Below are 18,457 nucleotides of genomic sequence, written 5' to 3'. Positions count from 1 at the left end.
TATGAGTTACATGAATGGCACTGATGTTTAATGTTTTGTTCCCATTACTTAGTTAATGTGGAGATAGCTCTGCACATTTAGCACATACGTAACATACACAGTACTTGAAACATAATTACACAAGTACACAGAAAAATTTTGAATTTTCAACTAGAGTAGGGACCATAGCACATCGATAAAAAGTACTGAAACAAACTGGAGTAGTGCACGATATTAAATCACAGTAAAACAATAAGAAGTGTATATTTCTACTGTGCTCAAGATACCATTATGAAAATGCACAGTAGGGATATAACACTTCTCATTGCTTTACTGTGATTTAATATTGTGCACTACTCCAGCTTGTTTCAGTACTTTTTATCGATATGCTATTAGTTAGGATGCTAAGACTTTTTTGTGCACTTTTGGATAAAAACATGAAACTTGCCACATAGCTTGTATGTATCATAAAGGTTATTTTTTGATAGGGAGCCACCTCAGATTTGACCTTTGGTGACCTTTACACCCAATTTAATGCTTAAAAATGGTCAGTTTTTCATCTGTCTCACCTATAAATGGTTCAAAATTCACGAACTTGGTGTCAAATTAATGCTCTTGCTCTGAAGAGTACACTAACATTTAAAGAAAGTCCATAGCTTTTACTATTGCAAAGTTATAGCCTTTTATAAGAGCAAAAAGTAGCCTTGTTTTCTCCCACCCATGCACACTATGCAGTATGGTACTTTTACCAAGAGTACATAATAATAAAATATAAGAGAGAGTGTCCAACTCTCAATATAACCCTTAGAAAGGCACTGAGTCAAGTTGTCAGTAAACTTCAGGATTTCTTGCTTTATTTTAACACTCCAAGTTAAGTGAAAGGCTTGTTGATAGGTGTCAATGGACTGCACATCAATGATTTCTGCTGAAATACACTATGTCTCTTGCGTTGTTCCCTTTATGTTGTAGATCAAAGCATTTAACACACTGAGTGGATACAAGATTGTTGCATCATCACTTGACTCAGTGCCTTTTGGGAGTCTATTGCAGTAGGACACTCTCTCTTACTCTCTATATTATGTACTTTTGCTTAAACATAGGGCAGACTTATATTTCCAACATAATTATTAAATGCTGAGTTAGATATGTGATATCATTTACAATTGTAAGGTGGAACCTGTCATATAGTGACCACCTGTGTTAAGAGACCACATTTCTATAAAAGTTAACTTCAAGTACATTGCACAGTAAAATGCACTGCATGCTTGTCTACATAAGATAGAACATTTGGCTAAAATGGTGCTAATGTCTATGGAATATAAAATAGCCAGTATAGCTACACTTAAGCATGCAGTATATGTTTAGTTGTCACCCTGTAACAATGCCTCATTTTATGTGTATCCTTAAGCTGAATTACAGTATACCAAGCATTATGTTGGTGTGTTGTGATTGGTAGTACAAGCATTGCTTACTAACCTGGTGCAATACGATAGTAAAGGAATTGGTGGTTTATTTAAAATATAAACACCACTAACCAAACAGCATTATAATATATGCACATACTGATCACCCCTATTGACATTACACAGTAAACTGTGCAAATAAAAATTAAGAAAACTACTAAGATACTACATTCCAGACAATTTATTTTTAAAATGTACAACACAAATCATCACACTACTTTAATTTTGGACAAATGTTTTGATTTAAAACCTGTACCATGACCAGTACCTATATATAGTATGTATGAGCAATAAATCAATTTTACTTAGTTTAGTTGCCTGTGTAGAATTTTCCTATTATATATCAGTTACCGTATCACCCATTATTTTGCTCAAAAACCTGTGTGGGGGATGTTGGATTATCAAGCAATATCAAACAGACAAAGTCTTATTTCATTGGTACAGCAAACGGTGTCAGATTACAGAGATATTCTGGATTAGATACAGGTGTTGAATTAGAGAGGTTTCACAGTAATGGCTTTAAAAAATATAATAAGAACAATGCCTTATATAGTATGATATGCACTAATATACTGAGTTGCTATTGTATAGTGTCACAGTGGTTTCAAATATTCTTCAGTGATAGACATTAGTGATACTATATATTTGCGAGTTCATATAAAATCTAAATAGTCTACAGCAGAAATTTCTGCAATTGCAAATTTTAGTGTACAAAACACAAGCAATTGTCTTCACTATGATGATCCAATAAAAGTAGACTCCAGAAAGCTTAGTCAAAATGTGAGAATTCAAACAAAAACATGCAGCTAAAATTTAGTGTATCAAGAATTTGCAAAATTTACACAAATTGTACCTTGTACATAAACCCGCCATTCAGAATAATGACCTGCATGGGCATGTAACCCATGGCAGTCAATTGATCTATCCCTAAGTATCATGCCTATTTAACATGTCAAATTGTTATACAGAATAAGTACACTTTACGTAACAACTTTAAACAGGGCCGGGTGTAGGACCAGGTGTCCTACAGACCTTCAGCACTTGTGCTGTAAAGCCTTAATATAATAATGTCCATTTGGCTCCACCTGGGGCACTTTGAGATAATAAGTCACTCTCTAGAGTTCCTATGGATACATATACATGAAGATGAATATCCTGGTTGCCTGGCAAACTCCTGTAAGCGTTTGAGCATCAATCGGATGGCTGCAGGTTTGAGGCTGCCTAAGTCATTCCAGTCTTGGATTTTTTCTCCTTTCTCCACCTTTTCAAACGCAACAGGCTTACAGACCTTCAGCACTTGTGCTGTAAAGCCTTAATAAAAATAATAAAAAGTATTGAAAAAGTAAACCTTCTTTCTGTACATATTTCAAAACTGTGTGTGGGCGGGAGACAATAGTGGCATATTTTATCACAAAAATCATTGTAACTTTAGAACAGAATAAACTATAGACTTTCTGTAAAAGCCAACTTATTCTTTAGGGTAAATGCTTCAATTTGACACCAAGTTTGTGGATTTTGGATCATACAAACATGAAATAGAGACAAAACTGACAGTTTTTAAACATTAAATTGCCTGTAAAGGTCACCAAAGGTCAAATCTGAGGTGGCTCCCTATCAAAAAATAATCTTTGTCATACACACAAACTTTTTGCCAAGTTTCATGCTTTTATCCAAAAGTGCACAAAAGGCCTTTTTAAAAGGCTTACAACCCTGACTATATGGTCCCTACTCTATAGTATATACAGTTTTAGCGGATCAAGCAGTACTACAAATGAGCCAAATTTCAAGATCGTGTGTAATTGCATCCATGAGTTATTAAATGTTTTTGAGGGTTCAGCTCAACGTTGAAAATTCCAAATTTTTCTGTGTACTTGTTTGTTAACTTTTTTTGTAAATAATTATTATGACTGGTGAACCCACGCATACCGCATCTGAAATGACGCTGCATGCCCCAATTATCGTCTGAAAAGTGAAGTATCCATTACACTTCGTTGTCAGCTATGTTCAACGCATTACACAGCATTTTGAATCAAGAACTGTTTGAATAGCGCCTCTGCAATCCACGCATACTGAAGAAATGGTGCCGCGTGCCCCAGTTATATCAATTATCATCTGAAAAGTGAAGTATCCATTACGCTTCGTTGTGGGCTATGTTCAATCCGTTACACAGCAGTACAAATTAATAACTGTTCGAAAAGCACCTCTGCAATCAAAACAGCCACTATGAAAAGTACAGACGATTTCCGTTACGAAGGGAAGCCATCACGTGCTACCACCAAATCGACACTTTTGCTGTCAGCAAAGATGAATGGCACACAAAGGAGGACACTGGTAAGTCCATGAAGAATGCATTGTACGTACTGCGGTATGCCAAAAGGCACCTCTCTGGCCGAAGTGACATCAAACAATGAAAAAATCAAGCCCATAGCCTTAGCCGTTATTGAGTTACGCTTGTCTGAAGGAATCAGTCAGTCAGTTACTCAGTCAGTCAGTAGAAAATTCGTTAAATAAATATTTTTTTAAATACTGTAGCAACTTGTTGAAAGCATTTTAGGTTGATCTGAAAGCTTTTTTGGCTTAGTTTTACCTAACCAATACTGCCTCATCGTCGTCAGGGAAAATTGAGGCTGTTTTTTGAGTGATTTTATTTTGTGGGCCATGCCTACTCCTTTGTGGTCCCTACTATACACTACTATTGTAGTGTATGATTATCTATATGGTTAAAGTATAGACAAATGATGTTTTATGTTATATACTCGTGTTTCCAATGCTGTGTATATAGGGACTTTTTGTCGTGTTTCCAATGCTGTGTATATAGGGACTATTTGTCACTAGATAGCTACAAGATTAAAAGTACATGACACTGTAAACAATCCTGCACCGTAGGGCAGGTACCAGTGTTACTATCATACATTATGATAGTAGTGTATAGTAGGGACCACAAAGGAGTAGGTGTGGCCCACAAAATAAAATCACCCAAAAACAGCCTCAAGTTTCCCTGACAACGATGAGGCAGTGTTGGTTAGGTAAAACTAAGCCCAAACAAGCTTTTAGATTGACCCGAAACACTTTTAACAAGTTGCTACTGAATTTTTTTTTTTAAATATTTAATGGAATTTTTTACTGACTGACTGAGTAAGTAACTGACTAACTGACTGATGCCTTCAGACAAACGTAACTCGATAATGGCTGAGGCTATGGGCTTGATTTTTTCACTGTTTGACGTCGCTTCGGCCTGAGAGGTGCCTTTTGGCATACCGCAGTACATACAATGCATCCTTCATGAACTTGCCAGTGTCCTCCTTTGTGTCCCATTCATCTTTGCTGATAGCAAGAAGTGTTGGTTTGGTGGTAGCACATGATGGCTTCCCTTCGTAACAGAAATCGTCCGTATTTTTGATAGTGGTTACTTCGATTGCAGAGGTGCTTTTCGATCAGTTTTTGATTCGTACTGCTGTGTAATGTGTTGAACATAGCCGACAACAAAGTGTAATGGATACTTCACTTTTCAGATGATAACTGTATAACTGGGGCACTCCGCACCATTTCTTTCAGTATGCAAGGGCTAGAGTAGGGACCATAGCACATCGATAAAAAGTACTGAAACAAGCTGGAGTAGTGCATGATATTTTATATTATATCACAGTAAAACAATAAGAAGTATTGTATTATTGTATTAGCACTTTACAGTGACCAGCACTGAAGGTCTGACAGCAACATGTGCTGCAGCCTTAGGATTACCTAACCTAATTTCAAGGACTTAGACTTAGTGACTTATAGCTGAAAAGGTGTAACAGAAAAGGGGCCAAAGTAAGGAAAAAAAATCCCTCCAACCCCAGGATTTGAACTGCAGGTCACCCAATGTCTAGTCGGGGCCACACTCAGTCTCCTCCAGGAGGGATGGACTTTTTTCCTTAAACCTAAAGTATTTATTGTATTAGCACTTTACAAAAAAAAAAAAAGAAGTGTTATATCCCTACTGTGCTCAGGATAACGAACAGTAGGGTATTGTTTTACTGTGATTTAATATCATGCACTACTCCAACTTGTTTCAGTACTTTTTATCAATGTGCTATGGTCACTATTCTAGTTGAAAATTCCAAATTTTTCTGTGTACTTGTATATCCACCCCCAAAACACCTTCGCTGTAAAAAAGGCGTGCCCAAGAAACTACAAGTGCCTGGAACCCAATGTAAAAAACAAAAAGAAAAAACAGCTCAACTAAAGTGAAAAGTAACTGGTAACTAAAAGAGCTGATATCTGAAGCGGCCAAGAATACAATTACTAAAGTTTAATCCATGCAAGAACACCTTGGCTAATACAGGTGTGTACATGAAAGCAACTGGCAACTGAAATGGCTGATATCTGAAGCGGCCAAGAATGAATGGTCATATACAACTAATCCAAAAGTTTAACACTGAACCTTTATAATTCAGCTGTGTTCTATATTCACTCTTGCTGCATCGTAAAGTAATTTCTTTTAACTCTAATTGGCTGGTAATTTGGCCGCCTTTTTTAATAGTCAGTATAATAGAGCAAAAAAAGGCGGCCAAATTACCAGCCAATTAGAGTTAAAAGAAATTACTTTACGATGCAGCAAGAGTGAATATAGAACACAGCTGAATTATAAAGGTTCAGTGTTAAACTTTTGGATTAGTTGTATATGACCATTCATTCTTGGCCGCTTCAGATATCAGCCATTTCAGTTGCCAGTTGCTTTCATGTACACACCTGTATTATAGCCAAGGTGTTCTTGCATGGATTAAACTTTAGTAATTGTATTCTTGGCCACTTCAGATATCAGCTCTTTTAGTTACCAGTTACTTTTCACTTTAGTTGAGCTGTTTTTTCTTTTTGTTTTTTTACATTGGGTTCCAGGCACTTGTAGTTTCTTGGGCGCGCCTTTTTTACAGCGAAGGTGTTTTTGGGGTGGATATCACTCATTTTTGTCAGTGATAGACTCTACATTTGGTTTAAAAGGTAATTTTTTTGGAAATGAGCAATCAACATTAATGCAGAATATTGTCTTGGAGAGTCAGTAAAATCCAAACATAATAATGATTGTTTCATAACACCGTAAATTCGGAAGTATGAATTTACAGTGTAGTATGACTGTTCTATTAGAGTAAATCTATCTTTACCGCCTGCATGTGACGAATATATCTCATATCTGTGCATGTTAAATGATTCAGACACCTAATTAAACTTGCAAGTGCCTAACTAGTTCACAGTTGCTACACAGCTATAAATACATTTGTAATTGTTATCATCATAATAATTTATCATGTTATAACCATTTTTTAATATTTTGGTCACAACTTCAGGATTAGAGCAGCAGAGAAAGGAATAGAGGACTCAACCATCAAGACTTGTATATGGGAGATGGAACAGTATTGCGATAGACAATGCCAGTACTAACCCCTCAAGGGTGTTGCAGTACAGTATAGATGCAAGACCAGAGCCTCGATCGTCACCTTTTGACTGTGGTCACAACTTCAGGATTGGAGCAGCAGAGAAAGGAATGGAGGACTCAATCATCAAGACTTGGGGAGATGGAATAGTATTGCCATGGACAATGCCAGCACTAACCCCTCAAGGATGTCACAGTGCAGTATCGATACAACCACTCCAACCAGTGCATAAGACCAGAGCCTTGATCATCACCTTTTGACTGAAATTTTTATACTTGAAGCAATTAAAACAAAAAAGTTGTAGTACTTATACTTTCCTGAGGGAGCATGTCCCCAGAGTCCCAGACTCCCTTGCCTGTTCAGCAGAATAATAGGATTGAGCCTTACTACCACTTTCACCTTTATTCTTGGCCCGGATGTACATATCGGCAACATAATACAGTAGTTGTAGATAATGGTAGTTAATGCCCCTAGCTATAGGGGTGGAATTTTTCCCTATATCACACTATCACAGTAGTTCTTCTCGCAGTTCTTTGCCTGGCCATCATCAACTGCTGTAAAAACATTAGTCTCGTCCCCCAGACCCTTCCTCAAGCATGCTTATCACACAAAAATGACTTAGTTTAGCAGTGCACAAACAATTATTGACAGCTTATACTATATTAAAGTACACTTACCGCATTGTTGAACCATGTATACCACCAGAATCTACCGGATTGACAACTAACACGTGATCTATTTAGGGGAAATCTCGTGGAAAGTCCCTAATTACCTTAAGCGGACACTCGTGATACGTGGTTTTAAATTGAATGGTTTAAGAATGTAACTGGATGGTGAGGCGTACTTTAATCGGCTCGACTTTAATGAGAAACTCGAGGCCCTCGTGAGAAACTACATCGCTTGAGCAACGCTTGAAGAAGTAAGAGTCAAGAATACTGAGGTACTCTATGACATATGCCGGTCTTGAATGCTAACGAAACGAGGAGTGAAGTTTGTGCAACGTGTCATATCGCCACACGCTGATTCACCGTGTTTGTGCGATAGGGTTTTTGACCTGTCCACCAGATGTTGAAAGGAAATTCATTCCACCACATGTTGAAAGGAAATTCATTCCAACTTGTGAAGTTATTGATATACTCATTGTTGGGGTCCACGGGGACATCGATGATCATTTACCAGTCAGCTGTAAGTAATGTCACAACAGAAGGAAAGGAACCATTTCCATACCCCTATGGCATACTGATTTTCTAGGTCAGTTTATGTACACTCAACCACAGAAATGTAGAACTTTGGTTGCAGGTGGAAAATAAACACCTTTTTACTCAGTTACAAGAGATTCACCAGCTGGGATAAAATGTTGAAGTGAATGTCATTAGTACCTACTTGCGGTTCATCAGGTATTGGACAATTCCAAGTGTCCAGATTATGCAGTTGTCCTCATGTTCAAGTTTACATGTTTAGGCAAGTTCCACAACATCCTATAATCTATTACTATATCAGTGTGGAATAATTTTATTATTATTATTATTATTATTAGCACTTTACAGTGACCAGCACTGAAGGTCTGACAGCAACATGTGCTGCAGCCTTAGGATTACCTAACCTACAAGGACTTAGACCTAGTGACTTGCAATTGACTTTACTGACTGAATAAGGTGTAACAGAAAAGGGGCCAAATAAGGAAAAAAATCCCTCCAACCCCAGGATTCGAACTGCAGGTCACCCAATGTCTAGTCGGGGCCACACTCAGTCTTCCTCCAGGAGGGATGGATTTTCTTCCTTAAACCTAAAGTATTTATTATTAGCACTTTACAGTGACCAGCACTGAAGGTCTGACAGCAACATGTGCTGCAGCCTTAGGATTACCTAACCTACAAGGACTTAGACCTAGTGACTTGCAATTGACTTTACTGACTGAATAAGGTGTAACAGAAAAGGGGCCAAATAAGGAAAAAAATCCCTCCAACCCCAGGATTCGAACTGCAGGTCACCCAATGTCTAGTCGGGGCCACACTCAGTCTTCCTCCAGGAGGGATGGATTTTCTTCCTTAAACCTAAAGTATTTATTATTAGCACTTTACAATGCTTATATGATATTTTTCATATTCCAGGCTTTAGGTGTATTGTATTTAACACCTGCTTGTTGGTTTTTGCAGGCCATCTGGTCATACTGGTTTATCCACTAGCAGTTGAATGTGATCATTGTACATATGTAAGTTGAGACCACGCAAGAACAAAGATACAGGTGTCATGAATTTCAGGTCAGTTACCGTTCAGAGGAATTGTATTATTACAATTGTTCTTTTTGTAGCTATCAATTATCAGTGACCAGTTTGTGATAGCGTACTTTTGTTTGACTAATGACCTAATGTTCTGGTTTACATGCTTACCCAACAGTTATGTTACTTACTTAACCTGCATATGGGATATATATATTTTTAGTTCATTTTGATTATCCATCCTTTATTGGTACAGCCTGGCATATTGATTTTTTGTACATTCTCTTTTTAATTCAGTGCCTGCTGGATTGTTTTGTCAGACATCAAAACAGGTGTCTTTGGTGTTGTGACCGATGTTCCAGGTCAGTTTGCATGTGTGTTTAATTTAAGGTTGACTTCAGTGCCTGCTTATTCTTTTACAGGTCTCGGTATCGAGTGTCATGAATTTCAGGTCAGTTGACATACAGAAGAATTGTATTATTACAATTGTTGTTTTTGTAGTTATCAATTATCACTGTATACTAGTGATGTGAATTTGCAGGTCAGTCTACTCAGATGTATCAGGCATAGTGTTGATGGGTTCATACAAATTTCCAGTGTAGACTGTAGTGGCATCAAGGGTGTTAATTTCCAGGTCAGCTTACATGTTGTGATGTTAGTGATTTTTTCCTAGTACCTAGATGTTAAGTGTATTGTATTTAATGCCCACCTGTTATGTTTTTAAATTATGGTATATCAGTGTAGACAGTGCAACAGTAAGCCTTCTGTGTTGTAGTAACTATTTGTTTCATAATTATGCTTTTGTCCCGGAATGGCACAATTTTTTTGGGCAACCAGTGTGAAGTCCAGTGTTACAAACATTGTATTATGACCAAGTTGTGATAGCGTACTTTTGTTTGACTAATGTCCTAATGTTCAGGTTTGACATGCTTACCCAACAGTTGTGTTATTCATTCACTTACCCTGGGATATAATTTTTGTTCATTTTGATTATCCATGCTATTATTGATACAGCCCGGCATATTGATTTTTTGTACATTCTCTTTTAATTCAGTGCCTGCTGGATTGTGTCATCAGATATCGAAACAAGTGTTTTTGGTGTTGCGACCAATGTTCCAGGTCAGTTGCATGAGTGTTTAATTTAAGGTTAACTTCAGTACCTGCTTATTCTTTTACAGGTTTCAGTATCGTCATGCTGACATACAAGAAATCATCACTATTGTTGGAACTATTTTTAGTCAAGTCTTGATGTGATTTTGATTAACGTTGTTACACATTGTTGTATGTTTACCATATGGCAAGAAATTTTCATGGCCATCATGAAATTTGAATATTGTGTAAGTTGTGTGGAACAACCCCAACTCATACATGGTCACTGGAAAACCACGAACCACATTCGAGTCACAACACCACGAACCATGCACATCCGAGCAATCCATTACAAAATTTTGTTGCACCATTTGTGTGTGCATGATACTTAATGAAAGCCACAACACAAGCTACATGGTACACACTACATAGAGGTGGTAACCCCTAAAGCCTTGTATTCACCTTACCAGCCTTTGTGGTTAATCTATTAAAAATTACATGTAAATAGACAATTGAAGAGTATGCTTAAAGCACCTTCGCTAGTGATTTTGTTCTTCACACCATAAGACAACTGGCGATTTATAAACGCTCGCATGGGGTGTGGCACTAAATCGAATTTAAAAGATTTTTGCTTAAAACGCCATCCCTAGGGAGCTTACGGTTCAGCACGCTATCACAACTTGTTTATCAGGCATTAGAGTTTGTGTCCACGTCGTGTCTTTAAAAGTTATTGTAGGGAATAGAGATTTGATTGAAGAAAATACGCGTATAGGCAAACCAGGATTGGATAATGTCAGTGCTAGATGGACTATATAAACACGGCTATGTTAACTGGTATAACGTGACAGTAGTTGTAACATAAGGTAGAGAAATAAAGTGAAATACGCCTATTTTTTATTTTGCGATGGTTATTTTTTTATTTTAGCGAGGTCGCAAGAAAACTATGATGATGACGACTCCTAAAGATTTTTTATCACGTAACGCAATACAAATCTATTGAGAGATGTTGCATAATCTAGGGCTAATATTGCAAAACCGGCCCTACACGTAAATAACTCACAGTAGTGGCCGTGCGTCTTTTAATTTGGCGTGCGCTTTGTAGTTTCTTGGCCGCGTGACTCACTACCGTGAGTCTTGATATATATATATATATATATATATATATAGCCAACACAGCCACAGGGAAGCCGCATCACATTATCGTGAATCAACACCTTGCATTGTCAGCAAAAAGAACTGTAACACAAAGAAGAACAAAGGCAAGTCCATGATACATATATCATACATACTGTATTTAGTGAAAAGTACATCTCGGGATGAAGCTACATCAAACAGTGAAGAAATCAGCCCCGTAGCCTTATCCATTGTTGATTGGCTTGAGGCATCAGTTAGTCAGTCGGTCGGTCAGTCAGTCAGTCAGTCAGTCAGTCAGTCAATCAGTCAGTCAGTCAGTCAGTCAGTCAGTCACCTAAAATTCTGTTAAATAGAAAAGTTTTAAAATTCCATGGAAACTTTTTGGAAAGGTTAGGATTGGTCTGAAGACATTAGCTGTGCCTAACCAATGCTGCCAAGCTGTCATGAAAGGAAATTGAGGCTAGTTTTGGGTGATATTTTTGGCTGAAAAAAAGCCCAGTTCTTCATGATCCCAATACCATATTGCATGATTAGTATATGCATTCAAAAATAGCCAAAGGATTGTAGCCATATTAAATAATATAAAGTGACTGGGTCTGACACAAGGGCACAAACTTCACCCCATTGCATAGCAGGAGAGAATATCTGCATTCTGTTACGTGCATTGCAAAGCAAGATAGAAGGAGGTTAGGACTAAAATAGCTTGATCACTGCATTAAAAGTTATGAGTCATATAAGATTGAAAAAGTGATTGTGCCCACATGCACTGTATTTGCAGGCCCAATCACATTAGCAGCTCTAGTGCAAGGATACTGTATTGCTGTATCTTAAGAAAAAAAACTGATTATTGATTGATTAAACTCGTTATAATACTGACATATTGTAGCAAGTATAAATTTTAGGCATCACACATACACCTGCAGCTATACTATAGTTGACAATTACTTCCTACTTCAGTGTCATATAGCATAATGCAGGGATTAAATGTTAACTAGTATAGCTGTAGGTGTATCTTGTTTCATTACTGTTTTTTTCCTACTCACATTTTCTACTTTTCATTACACTTGTTTGTATACTTTTGAAGTAAAATAATTCAGTACCATCAAATACTGTGTCAAAGGAAAGAATGGGACCAGATCCCATGCCAGACACAATAACTGTGCAACTGAACACAAATTATCAATGACTGAAATATGAAGTCACCATTCCGCTTCTTTTTCAGTTAAGTTCCACCTGTTACACAACATTACAAACAAAGAACAGTACAAATAGTGCCATCAATCCAGTTACTATACAAAAGTTTCTAGGCTGAGCACATGTCTCAACTATCAATATTGTAAAGTGGCTGTTTTGCTTCAGTTTCAGCTGCATTATAAATGCCTCTGCAATCAATCCAGTCAAACTACAGATAACAAAGCAATGAAGCCATGCTGTGAGTTACACACCTACACAGGTGTTTGTGTTGTAAAGTCTTAATAAATAAAATAATGTCCACTTGGTTCCACTTGGAGTACTTTGAGATAATAAAGTCACTCTCTAAGGTTCCTACAGATACGTATACTTGAAATTAAGCCAACCTGACTGCCTGGCAGGTTCCTATAAGCATTCGAGCATTAATCGGATGGCTGCAGGTTCGGGGCCACCCAGGTCCAGTCATGGATTATATTTCCTTTCTATACCATACTTTCTGTAACATCTTTAAACAGGCTGTAGGACCAGGAGTCCTACAGACCTTCAGCACTTGTGCTATAAAGTGTTGATAATAAACAGTAGTGGAGAAAGAAATGGGACGACAAAGGTAGGCCCATGTGTGTATTGTAGCTAGCGAAAAGGCATGTCTCAGGCCAAAGCAATGTAAAAAATGCAGCCCACAGCCTTATTCATAGTTGAGTTCTGCTTAGCTGGAGGTATCAGGCAGGCAGATAGTCAATCAGTCAGTTAGCAGAAAATCAAAAAAATTAAAATTTCATAGAAACTTGTTGGAAGGGTTTGCAAAGACATTTAATACTTGGCTAGCCTAACCAATCCTGCCAAACTGTTGTAAAAGAAAAGATGGTATTCTTATTATACTATTTACTAGCATTGGTACCTGCCCTACGTGCAGGACCATCTCCACATTAAACATGTTGATGTCAGGAATAGGGACAAGCATTAACAACAACACTGCTTATGTAACTATGTAGTGTGCATGGTGATGTCACATTTTTAAAGAGCATGAGGTTTCCTTATGCCATCCTGAAATAATGATGCAAAACACTAAAGTTTATTGTTTGTGGTTTTGACAGGAATGTAGTGCAATTATTCAGTACGTCTTCTCTACCAGTGACTTCAACGCACTGTAAAGAACAAATAAAAGCATCGGTACCTGCTTTACATGCAGGACAACTAATGCGACAATAATTAATATATTGGGAACCAAGCATAAATACTAGTGTCCTATATTTGCTGTGTAGCATGCATGTCGATAGTGCTTTATAGTACATGATTCTTATGCCATTTTAAAAGTACATATAGTGAAATAATGAGCATGCAGGGCTAATTATAGTTAAACTTAAGGCAGTTGTATATACAGTATACCTACATTACAGATGGTACAGTTTCAGTTTCTACATGATGTTTATCTTACTGTCAACAAAGAGAAATGAACTTGGGCGTAATTTAAAGCCAACACAATTTACAATTATAGTTACTGCATGGCAAGCAAAGGTTCAAAACTTGTCCTATGCTATGCACTTTCACTTCTGATGTTGTAGTGACATATATACCTCTTGCCATACAAAAACCCAGTTTTAAAACACCTATGGTGTAATTGGCCATTAAGGTATAAATGTATGATCCTTTAGATTGAAAGGATGTAAGCAGGATTATAGTGAAACAGTTGTGCAAGGTCACACGCAGTTCCTTAGTGTAAACTACGATATCTGCATGGTTCCAGTATTATCATTTTTCAGATGCACAGTAGTATCGTATAGCGAGTTATTTTCGAAACAGAAATTTTCGTACAAGAAGCAAAATCTGAATTTCGAAAGATTTTAATTTCGAAGAGTGCATATTTCGAAGTCCGGATGGGTTTCATGATAAACGGAAATTCGTGTCACAAATTATGAAGATGCGTGAATGTTTGCCGAAAACTGACTTATTGATGGAATAATCCCCATTCCTGTGCACTGGAGAGAAGACTGAGGAAGTCTCGGGTAGAGTGAACTCACTGGCACGATGCCACAATCACACTCAATCATAGCTAGCTCATAGTATCCTAATCACCATAGATTCTAGAGCAGACGGCATCAATTCCCATTCCGGATCACCTGTTTTCTGGTTATTGGTACAGTAATGATACAGTTTACCCATTATCATCAGCAATACTGGGCTAAAACTCGAGGAATCCACGAACGAATCGCCGAAAGTTGAACGGTTTCTTTCACTTGTGGGAATTTATTTTCGAAGAGAAGGGCCTCTTCGAAATATCCGAAAATAAAAACCTTTCAAAAATTACCAGCTATACGGTATCTGTCCAATCATGCAAGCTGCCTATTTACTACAGCAGTAATGAAGTAAATCTGAACAAACAGTTTTGCATGTCAGTGCACACCCATGTGCTTAACTGCACAACTATGTGCTTAATACATAGATGTAGCTAGATATTCTGGATACTGCAGCTGTAAGTGTGAAAGAAGCTTTTACCTACTCTAATACAACACACTGGACCAACACACAGATGGACAGATATGCGATTGGCATTCTGCCTACCCTACCCAAAAAGTACTCAGAGTCCCTATGATGTAAGGCAGTTATGTGCCAGTGCTGCATAAGAGCTTGTAGATGGACCCTTGCATGGAACAGAAGGTGCATCAAAAAAGGTCCCAAAAGTGGAAAAAAATGTTATAACCTAGGAGGGGATTGAACCCAGATTGGTTATAATAACTTGGAGTTAAGGAAGGTGTGCAAATCGCCACACTTGTTTATCTGTGGTTTTGACAGTTTGACAGGAATGTAGCTCAACTTTTCAGTGATCCTTCCCTACACCGGTGCCTTCATTGCCCTATAACGAGCAAACAGAAGCACGTATTGATTTGCTACAGCAGCACTCGAGTTGCCAGATGATGGGCATTTAATTTTGCTAAAGTCTTGCGTCGATACCTGCTTTGCATGCCAAGATACGATGAGCTAAAAGCCGTGTTTTAAAAAAGGTGTTCACAAAAAGGTACTGAGTCAAAAGAAAAATCTGCCAAGTGCCAACACACAGATTCGAACCTATGACCTCCTACACGCTAGCCAGGCGTTCTACCACTTGAACAGCATGCGCTGTGGTTTTCAAAGGAATGTTGCTCAAGTTTTCTCTATACCTTGGCCTTCTATGTGCTGCAGAGGACAAACGGAAGCACGTTGTGATAAATATCTTAGAGTAGATTCATTATCAGCACAGATTGTGTCGATTCATGCCAAGTTTGGTGAGTAAGCGGCGTGACGGAACACATCAACAAAAAATTTCCTAACAGTTAGTCTAGTCCTGTTAGTTTAGTCTTAAACTGATTCAGTATTGTGGACAAGATCATGTCATCAGGTAGTGCATTCCAAATCTTTATGGAGGAGGGGAAAAATGAGTGCAAATAAGAGTCAATTCTGGTGGTCGGCTGCTGAAATTTCATTGAGTGACCCTGCAGGTGGTAAGTAGATGTAACCGGGGTAAGGTATGTGTTGGGTATATCAATAAGATTGTGAATTATTTTAAACATAGTAATAGCTTTTAGTTTATTTCAATAGTGTAGTAGGGTTGGCCAATTTACCCTTTGTAGCATTTCTGTAACACTTGATTGGTTGGAATAATCATTAAACACCAACCTAGCAGCACATCTCTGCACTGACTCAATGCTAGATATATCCTTTTGTGTGTGTGTGTGGTGCTCAAACAACGCAAGCAAACTCCAAAATTGGTTTGACCAGAGACTTATAACAGTTGGCCTGGGACAATTCTGGAGGTTGCATTGCAGAAAATTCTTAACTTTGTTCAGTAGCTTTGCTAGTAACTTCTCAAATATGTTGTGACCATGATAGTTTGGAATCAACAATTACACCCAAGCATTTCGTGTGTGCTACTTCACATACAACTTCATTGCGTAAAAATGTACTGAAAACTGACAGGATTTCTCTAGTTTGTAATTCATAGAAGTTCACATTTTTTGAGTGTTAAATGACATCCCCCACTTGATTCTTGGGAAAAAAGCCCAAACCTTCATCATCCCTACTATACAGTACTATACTGTACTATTGTAGTGAACCACAAAACTTATGCATACATTTTATCTGTTGTAACCTTAAGGTATCTGTTGTACATGTAATATGAAAAAACTATTGATATCAGATGCATACGATGGGTGGATAGCACAACTAAACTGTGTTGCTTGATGGGACCAATCACCTTTGATAGAAAAGGCCTAAAGAGCTTGGGAGTGCCTTGCCAGAGATGCTAAATTGTCCTACCAAAATGCTATATCATCTCTTCATGAATGATTTGAGCCTAGTAGCAATAAGGATTTATATATATCAACAACCCCACAGTAGCTTTGTCCATTTGTCAGAAGCGTGTCAAGACATTAAACAAGGCGTTACCCCATATGCTCAAGATGGGAACAATTCTTTTGTTAACACCAATAGGCAAATGATACAATGGCACCACTGATTGCATGTGAAACCACTAATGTAAATCATACTGTGTGAGATACAAGAAATGGCTCTCCAAGCACCACCCAGTGTCGCCATACATGCCTGTAGTGTGTAAACATACATTCACCAAAGCTTCATGTGTCCTCAACAGTATAGTATTTAATTTTAGGATGGAGAGCCAGTAATCTTGGCCACTTTTTGTATTATTCTCAGTGGTTGTATAACTAGCACATACAACCAAGTACAGCCATCAACAGAACAATCTACCAATAGGGCATGTTCACACAGTGCATGGCCAGCACAGTGTGTGTGGGTGAAAAAGATACACATACACAGTAGCACAATTATAGGGGAATTGGCTTGTGCATAAACATATAGTGATATGTTAGTATGCAATTACAATTATTATGAATTTATTTATTTAGCTTCACAGCATGCGTATGCAATTCAGTCGGTTAGTGTGCATGCTTACGGCATGCCAGCAACTGGTACTGCCATCCATAAGTGAATTAATTTATGGTGTACTCCTAATCTTGTAGAATGTGGTAAAGGTGAAATGTGGATATTATCTGATGGTGACTTTAGTAATTTTATAAAAACATTAGATGATTGAGTCCGTAGATATACATCAGTGGCAGAAGATTTAGTTGTCACAGCCTAGATGTGTATGATGATTTGTAGTTGTTTAAGAGATATCTACTTAGTGGCTCTTCTCTGTATACATTCTAATGCTATGATGTCTTTTGAGGTATCCATATCTGGGAAAAGTAGATCAATCAGGTGCAATAATATACTGTTGTTACTTAGCTTCTATTAGTATATTAATTTAGAGATCCAAGCGATAAAAAGTAATGAAACAAGAGATGAATGATGGTATTACAGCATAGCTTGGTGGGAAATCCTTACATTGGCATGTTATAACAATACCAAATCAACAAAAAAAATCCAGATCCCTTTCGATTTTCATGAAGTTTGGCACAAACATGGACCCTATCAAGAAACTTTCTCACACCAAAATTTGGCTCATTTCATTGGTCTCCCTTTAGCTCAAAGTTTCTGTTGAAAATTTTATTTTGCTTACATGTCTTCAATAAAATGGCCATAGCTTTTGCTTGTGATTGACGTAAACACTTCTGGTTTAGATTTTTGAAATTCTTATTAAATTCTCTTTCAGGTGATATATAATGTTTAATAATTGCTCAAAGGAAAAGGTCAAACCACAAAATTGTAGCTTTTCCTTTGATCTTAATTTAAAAAAATATAAATTCTTTAATTTATTTATTATATTTTTGGTTTACATGTTGCTCTAATACTCATCATTGATCACTGTGAGTTTAAAGTTGGGACCAATAGTAGATCATGAGTTACAAGTGTTAATGTGTAGCCTTGTAATTACTGTAGTGTATTAGATAGGTGAAAAACATGTTCACTTTTTCTGGCAGAAAGTATAAAAAACTGGTATTCTAGGGTTTTAGATTAGAATATGCTGAATTTGAAT

General features: G+C 37.4%; 2 protein-coding genes across 6 annotated transcripts in view; one reads left to right on the top strand and one right to left on the bottom strand.

The window, feature by feature from the left end:
• Positions 1-18,457, bottom strand: part of LOC136236357 (protein sidekick-1-like) — a 32,040-nt gene that overhangs the window by 4,459 nt on the left and 9,124 nt on the right. The gene's annotated exons all lie outside the window — the stretch shown is intronic.
• On the top strand, positions 6,629-10,403 carry LOC136236112 (uncharacterized). Of its 5 annotated transcripts, none has more exons than XM_066026208.1 (9): positions 6,629-7,772; positions 7,898-8,104; positions 8,153-8,314; positions 9,010-9,114; positions 9,370-9,434; positions 9,495-9,523; positions 9,614-9,706; positions 10,127-10,191; positions 10,251-10,403. In XM_066026208.1, exons 4-9 carry the CDS (start codon positions 9,104-9,106, stop codon positions 10,324-10,326), a joined length of 339 nt encoding a protein of 112 aa, XP_065882280.1. In that variant the 5' UTR covers positions 6,629-7,772; positions 7,898-8,104; positions 8,153-8,314; positions 9,010-9,103; the 3' UTR covers positions 10,327-10,403. The 5 variants fall into 5 exon arrangements, with proteins under 5 accessions (XP_065882280.1, XP_065882278.1, XP_065882279.1 ...); XM_066026206.1 differs by having other exon boundaries at positions 6,629-7,843; XM_066026210.1 differs by having other exon boundaries at positions 6,630-7,843; positions 9,574-9,706.

The sequence above is a fragment of the Dysidea avara genome, chromosome 10, assembly GCF_963678975.1.
Source record: "Dysidea avara chromosome 10, odDysAvar1.4, whole genome shotgun sequence".
NCBI classification, from domain to species: domain Eukaryota; kingdom Metazoa; phylum Porifera; class Demospongiae; order Dictyoceratida; family Dysideidae; genus Dysidea; species Dysidea avara.
This window is presented reverse-complemented; position numbering and strand designations above follow the sequence as displayed.